A 7,854-nucleotide genomic window follows, 5' to 3' on the forward strand; every position below is an offset into this window, starting at 1 on the left:
TACTATTCTTTTTAAAATGAAATTTTTTTTGTTTTTTTCTATACTGTTTCCGCAAGATACAAAAATTTCCAAAGTGATGAAATTAATTTTCCTTCGATTGTATGTAACATTTTTCCATTGCTGTGAGAATTTGCAACAAAATACGTTGCGAGACAAATTGTGTTTGTTTATAAATTTCAATCAAGCTTCGTTCAATTGAATTCAATTAAATTTCACAAAATCTTCTTACTCGAAAAATTACACAGTATTAAAGTATTTGGAACATAACTGTTTCACTATTCTTTTTTCTTATGTTTTTAATTTTTTTTTCTTTTTCAATGAAATACAAAAATTTGCAAGATGGTAAAACTGATTTCTCTTTGATTGTGTGCAACATTTTTCAATTGTTGTGAGAATTTACAACAATGTAACCCGTAAGACGAATTGTTTTTGCTTTTAAGTTTTAATTAAGATTCCCCTTGCAAACAATTTAAAGTTTCTCTCTCTATATAAACAAAGTATGTATGTCAATAAGCATTTAAAATATTGTAATGTTTGTTTTCTCGTAGTAGAAATTATCATAATTTATGTTTTCTTTTGGCTAGGATCGTTCTCCAAGAAAAATCTTAAAATAATATTACTCGATAAACCGTACACGCAAAATTGCTATTATTTTTATTGTAAGTTTCTTTAATTGCGACACGTCATTTTGAAAATAATTTTCAATACAATTTCTTTTTTTATAGACAAGTCAATGTGCAGAGTATTTGATTTAATTTTCTGTGCCTTCTTTTCTTAGCAAAAGTATTGGAAATCATTTGTATAATTTGTAAAAAGCGATCGATCATATTATATTGTCATTCATGTTGTATTTAAAAAATAAAAACAACATATTTGGTTTTTAAGAAAAATGACATAGTTTTGTGGTACGTGAAAAAAAATTGTCAAAAGAAAGAATAACTTTTATTTGTGACTTGATTTGTTCTGTATATAATCATTTTTGCAACTGTTTGTGATTTCTTTTTAATAACCATAATATAGCAATAATGTTAATGATTTTAATGTCAATGACAGATGATACTGACACAATATATCCAACAAAAGAATAGTGATTAGGGGAGTACCACCAGGATTTTAACATAAACCTACTCCAGTTTTCCAGATATTGTTTTTGCATATTTAGATCTGTTCCATGAGAGACATTTTTGTTGTCACAACGATGAATTATGGTAAGGATAATGGTCGATAATAGTGTGAGAATAATTAGGGGTGAACGGGTAAACGAGCCTGGGTTAGGTACCCGATAGAATTTCCAATTGAGAAATCAAGATTGTAAATTTTCGATAGGCAAAAATTTTGATCGATCGGTAGAAACGAGGAGAGGGGGATTTAAGGATACCACCAGAGACACGAGTGAAATCTCGAAAATTTGGGATAGTTGGTTACCCGAATAATTTGTAAGATTCGAATCTTATATCACGAATCGGGTTATTTTAAATGGGATTTTGCTATAAGTGTACGAGCACCCGAAACTTTGTGACACTCAGGTACTCGAATAATTCGTAAGATTCAAGTACTCCAAAGCTTTGTAATATTCTGGCACCCAAATAACTCGTAAAATTTTATAAAAATTTTACAAATTTTTGTATTCTTAACCCGACTTCGATTTTCAGGTACCCGAGTATTACAAATCTTCGGACCCCGACATGATCCAAATCCAAAATGTCGGGTACTTGCTTACTCAATGATAAGTCCAAGAACTTTATAACGGCAGAGATTTCATGTTTTTACATGATTTCCTATTAAGTTTTCCATCGAAATGTCCATAATTAGAAAGTTCTTAAGCTTATCATCACTGCCCGATCCAATTTTTGAATTGAGTGTCCGAAATTAAAAATCGGATCGTTCGGTGATAATTAAGATAATAATAATAACTGAAATAATAACACTTATAAATGAATTCGGTTGTAAACCAAAAACTTCGGGTACCCGAATCTTCATGATATGTTGAATATATTGTGTGAAAACTATTCTATTTGGAATTAGTGGGAAGAAAACATAATTGAGGATTTTCACAATCTGATTTCACTCAAATAGAATACGAAAACACTTAGAAATCTTACAGAGAAAAAATAACAAAATTAGAAGAACTTTACAAATTATTTTAGTACCTGAATCTTACAAATTATTCGGATACCCGAGCATTACAAACAGTTGGAAACCCCTGATCCCTAATAATAATAAGCCCAGAAACATTTGAACGACAAAAATGTGACGTATCAACGTAATTTTTCAATCAAGTTTTCCCATTTAAATTCCCATCGTTACAACGTCTCTAGACTTATCATCGTCCCAATTACGAAACTCCCAAACATTCGAGTCCTGAAATTTCAAATACGCGTCCACCCCTAACAACAATAACAATAATAACAAAACTAATGACGATAAGTTTATCGGTTCCGCGTGTAACACACTTCCAATTATCGGTGATAAATAACAAAAAGAGCGTTCAATTTGAATAATAATGAATAATTCATAAAAGATGATAAAGGGTGGTAGATAAACACGAGCATATACAAGAAATAAATAGCAATCGTAAATTGCAATACAAAATTGGTTTAATAGAGTGATCGTCGATCGATCTCTTTAATATTTTGCAGGGATTCTTCACAAGTTTGGGAATAATAATAGAATAAGATAATAAAATTACTAATCAATAATAACATAAGGCAATATGTGAAGGATTTGACCATCGTAACTGGCCCTCGAGAGCATCTGATGCCATTCACGAAATTCCTCGTCAAGTTGTTGTTGACTATACACACTGTTTACACCATTGATCTCTGACATTCCCTCCCTCTCCTCCTTTAACGTAGAAGTTAACGACGATAGTTTTGGTTGGAAGTTTCCGTTCAGTCCTTCTACACACTGCGTATGTAACCTTTCTATGTCCTCTGTTCTAATTTCTCTAGGCGGGTACTCTGTATTCTTTTCGTCCTCCGTCGGCTCATTCTCGTTTTCACCCCAATCTATAGAACTTGGATCTAGAGGCGGTAATTTCGCCAGTATCTCCTCGACCGTTAGATCTTGAGATTGCGATTGGCTTTTCTGAAAATTCGTCGCCGATTTCTCTTTGTACACGTCTTGATACTTGGATGGTAGATCGTTGCAGTTCCCCGCAACTTTCAACCGACTTTCCGGCAAGCTTTCCGGAACCGTGCTTCTGTGGGACAAGTTGTTCTGGGAGCAACGAAGTAACTTCGATACTTGCTCGTTGCTGCCTCTCAGAATGTCTTCGACGCTCGGCGATTCCACGTTTTGACTAGGTAGAGCACTCGAATTAATGCTAGAATTGGTGCCACGTGCACGGAGATCGGCTAGCAGCTCTTGAGTCGTCTTCAGCTTCGGATTCCTCGATATGCTGGCTAGCTTTTCTTTAACACGATCCTCTAATATCGGTTGCTTCTTCGTAGACTTGCTGCCTTTCTTTCTACCGCGCTTCTTCGGGCCCGAATCGTCCGGATCGTTCGACGTATCCGCGAAACGATCACTGACTCGTTCCTTCAACGTCGGGCTAGGCACTTGCAAATTTAAATTACCACTTATGTTTTCGCCGTTCAAACGTTGCTTTTTTATGAACGGCTCACTGTTGGCGATCGGGTCCGAGTCACGGTGATCTATCGTCGGTTCCTCTTTTCGCAGACGTTTGTTGGAACTGTGAGTTCGTGGCACTGCTTCCGTCACATGATTTTGGCTCGACGTACCGAGCATCGACGCCACATCCGAGCTGGTTTTGTGATTGCTGGTCGTAGTGATTGACTGCTGCTTGTTCGACGATGCGTTCGGAGAATGAGAATTGTCGTTGTGCACGTACAAAGCTGGGCTAAGCACCTGCAACGAGAATATTGTGTGACTTTGTGCAATACTTCTTAACTTCATACGATACAATTAGTAACAAAACAGTGTTAAGACAGTTTTTAACTTTCTCTTTGCATTCAAAATCCGATTGAATTGTTAATAATAGTGGTCCATCAACAATATTAGTCAATTTTTTTTAATGTCTCTATAGTGTTTGAGGTTCTAAGAAGAGATTCTAGGTACCAAAACAACAAAGAATAATTACACTCTGTTTGAAAGAGGCTTAATAACTTTGAGAAGACTCGAGATAAGTTTTTAACTATCCTTTACACTGGAAATCTGATTAGATTTTTAATAATATTGGTCTACCAATAAGAACGATCATTTCTTGCAATTTCTTTGTTTCTTAAATATTTATATCCATTCTTTGTAAATAATTTTATATAAAAATGTTGGATAAGTTTCTTCCCTATCTATGATGGAAGCAAAATCAAATGAAATCTTAATTAATTAATTTTGTTTGTTTGGTCTGTAAAATAGTATTAAAGCTTGGAATTCCAGTTCCGTAGTTCCCATTTGCGCGAATTTTCATACTTTGTATGTGTATATATGTTTAAATATCAAAGTTTTCTTCTTCTTTTCAATACTTTTTCCCCAAAGTATTTGCAAACCTGCTTGAATCAATTAAGATTGTGTACACAATCTATTCTAGACAGAAGAAAAGTTTTGGAAGGGACAAAATCATTGTATCAAGTACAAAACATTCTCAATTTAACCTTGTAGGCTTGACTAATTAAAATTTAATGCATTTTTCGTAATTCTCAATTGTGAATTATTTCTTCGTTTAATTGTGATTAACAATTAACAGTAGGAATTCAATTGTCAAAAGAACAATTGATTAAATATCAAGTACTGTGATATTAGATCATTATATGAATGTTCATAATTGTATTTATTTGTCCAAATTATTATATTCGGATAGTAGAGCCTAAAATCTTATTAAAATAACCACTAATAAAAAAATTATATTCTTGCATTTTTGTTATGCCATTTATTGGCTTTATTTTATCATGAACTAAAAGATATATTTTCAATATACTATACTAATACCAATATATTTCCATTATATTCCATTAAATCAACAACTAACTTTTTCAGTCAACAATTGACAATTACTTTCATGAATCAACTAATTCAATTTTCAATTCATAATCAAATTAAAAATTTTAATTGGTCAATGGTCAGTCCGATGTAATGTTAGTTGCATAAAAAATGCTATACAGTAAAAAATTCTCCATTTAACTATCGAATATTTCCATTTTTCACAGTATAGTTTTAACAAATGTTGACATCCTTAGACACGGAAATTAGCATAGCAAAAATATATGTTTGTCCCAATGGTTTATTAATTTTATTATAATGTACATATCATCCCTTCTTCTACACATTGATTTTATGAGGTATAAAAGTAGAAATGAGTTTCATGAGATATAAGTTTAGTATAACAAACAATTGCACACATTCTTACAAAATATCAAATTGGCATAACTCACTCTAAGAGCAGCAGTGTCCCTCAACAGTGGGCTCTGAGGTTTTAAGCCTCTCAGCGCTGGACTTTGTGGTTTGAAGCATCTTAGCACAGGGCTGTGTGGCTTTGCTCCATTGAGAGCAGGCGGTGCTGTGTCTGCCGGTGTGGGTTGCGGTGTGGAATGAGCAGATGGTAGGACCATGTCCCGCCACCGGCGTACCAAGTCCTTTGCACGCTTAGCCAGGGCATCATTACTTGTCTTTCGTCGTAGTTCATTAATGTGTTTACCAAGCCTTGTAATCTGAAGTCATTAAAAGAATTTTGTTCGTGAATGCATACAAATAACACAGAAGACTCGTAATAACTGATGTATTTGTTAGAGTGTTATTTACCTCGAGCAACTCCTTGGTGATCGTCGTCTTTTCCAGGGCCGTAATGACATCCACAACAGCTCCCATATCGACGACCTGAGAAATTTTGACAATTTATTGCCCAAATAGACATACTTTCTACAATCAGTAGAATGGCATTTGAACATCGAATATTTCTCAAAATGACTTGTGAAAAAACGTTGTATATCGTTTCGTGATTGTTATTAAAAATAACAGATACATAATTGGCGATGTTTTTATTCGAGACAAACTTTTGCTTATTCTTTTTACATATTCGTAACTAACGCGTATACAGTGATAATTCAATTAGTTCGTAGATTGCTTAAAATATTTTCAACGCGATGGAAAAATCGGTTTCCCAGCAATAATATATAATGTACTATTATGTGGCAAGCCAGTTTTCCGTTTCAATTATTTCAATAGTATCGATTTATTAGCAAGACTGAGAACATCGTTTAAAAAACGCTGTCGGCAACCGTCCACAGTGATATCGGATTACTTCGATACCAAAAGACAAAACTGTCGACGATTATGTACGACGATTCGTCCATGGAAAATACAATAGTCAACACGTGTCCGTATCCATGGGCATTTTAAATATGGAACAAACAGTACACCCGAAAATGTTCGTTGAACAACGACCGTTTAGGAGTTTAATTGGGCCAAGGAATCCGAAATTTCGATACAATAAAAACACAATCTTATTTCCGCTGGGGGGGGAGGGGGGAGAGAGATAGAGAAAGAGAGAGGAGGAAGAAGATCCAAAAAATACAATGTTAATTAATACTGTTCGTATGGAAGCGTGAGGGACCGAGTTATTACAGATGTAACAAAGTTTTGGAAGAACATAGAAATGAGAGAACAAAAGGTGTTTCAAAATTTCCTGGTTGAACATCGAACGATTCGTCGTAATATTAAAGGTTATGCTCCAGGGTAGATCGACGAGAATCGTTTACATTCGACGTGCACACATTCGTGCATAGGCGATATTCCGCCGTCTGGCAGCTTACGTGCACATAGAGGTACACGTTACTCACTCACACGCGGAGCCGCCGCTACACTACATTCTCAGAGACTCTCGCGCACGCCACTGGTACAGGCACACGGCGCACGGCGCACGGGGGATCGAGAGTGGCCCGATAGCCGTTTGCGTGAGCGGACGGATGGCGCATCGCGGATTCATTCCGCTACTTACATTGTATTCCTTGTCAAGAGATTTCAACAATCTTTCGGTGAGCTCGTTGCAATATCTCTGCATCGGGGGGGCACACTCAGGGCCCTCGCGGGGAGATTAGGTTAGCGGAAAATCGGCTCCACGCGTACGAGTGACACGAATACGAGAGCACGGGGGGACTTGCAATGGCGACTACTGAACTGTGCTCCGCTCGCATGCCCTCCCTGCCTCCCGAGTGCCTCCTAGTCGCAGCCCATGCATCGTCCCTAGCCCCACGCCGCCTCGTACTGCCGAGACACCGCTACTAGCTCCTCTCGTGGTCGGACGATTACTCCATTTACCACACTTCGCTTCTATCCCCACTACCCACTCAATGGCGCCATACTCGAATATCGAATTCCCACTAGTTTCTTCGTTCAATTGTTTCTTCCTATTTTGAAAATTTCCTTTTCTAATTTCGAACGTTTCCTATGTTAAACGTTGCTTTGGTTACACTTTTTACAATTTTATATGTTGCTTTAGTTACTTTTCAATCTTTGATGAGTATCGAGTCATTGAATATTTTGTTTATTAAATTTATCTTTGAAGTTTCTTATTGAATAACTTAGAAAATTGTCTCGGACGATAAAATTTATCTGTATTTGGTAAAAAGTTGTAATATCGTGTAAGCTAATCGTTTTAAAGTATTTCTATCATTCTTGCTCATAGAACGAACTGTAGATAGAGATACACTGAATGTACTTATTTACATTTAGTGATCTCTAAGCTGTTGATATATTCCTTCACTATATCGTAGTATTTCATTATAAAGATTTTATAATAGAAGTTTTCTTGTTTTTGTTACGCCCTCGTTAAAACGTAATACAAACTTGAATAATAAATTAATAGGTACGAAAATAATAAAAATAATAAATTCAGAACGC

General features: G+C 35.6%; 1 protein-coding gene across 3 annotated transcripts; it reads right to left on the reverse strand.

Annotated features, from left to right (window-relative positions):
- Nucleotides 1-2,492: 2,492 nt before the first annotated feature.
- Nucleotides 2,493-7,183, reverse strand: LOC122397183 (mediator of RNA polymerase II transcription subunit 26). Of its 3 annotated transcripts, none has more exons than XM_043396155.1 (4): nt 6,953-7,183; nt 5,758-5,832; nt 5,391-5,666; nt 2,493-3,870 (listed from the first exon to the last, which is right to left on the reverse strand). In XM_043396155.1, the coding sequence occupies exons 1-4, from the start codon at nt 7,013-7,015 to the stop codon at nt 2,689-2,691; spliced, it is 1,596 nt and encodes a 531-aa protein (XP_043252090.1). In that variant the 5' UTR covers nt 7,016-7,183; the 3' UTR covers nt 2,493-2,688. The 3 variants fall into 3 exon arrangements, with proteins under 3 accessions (XP_043252090.1, XP_043252092.1, XP_043252091.1); XM_043396157.1 differs by lacking the exon at nt 6,953-7,183 and adding an exon at nt 6,799-6,859; XM_043396156.1 differs by lacking the exon at nt 6,953-7,183 and adding an exon at nt 6,795-6,838.
- Nucleotides 7,184-7,854: the final 671 nt, after the last annotated feature.

This window comes from Colletes gigas, unplaced genomic scaffold (assembly GCF_013123115.1).
Source record: "Colletes gigas isolate AHSC1104 unplaced genomic scaffold, ASM1312311v1 Colletes_gigas_Sc00009, whole genome shotgun sequence".
NCBI lineage: Eukaryota > Metazoa > Arthropoda > Insecta > Hymenoptera > Colletidae > Colletes > Colletes gigas.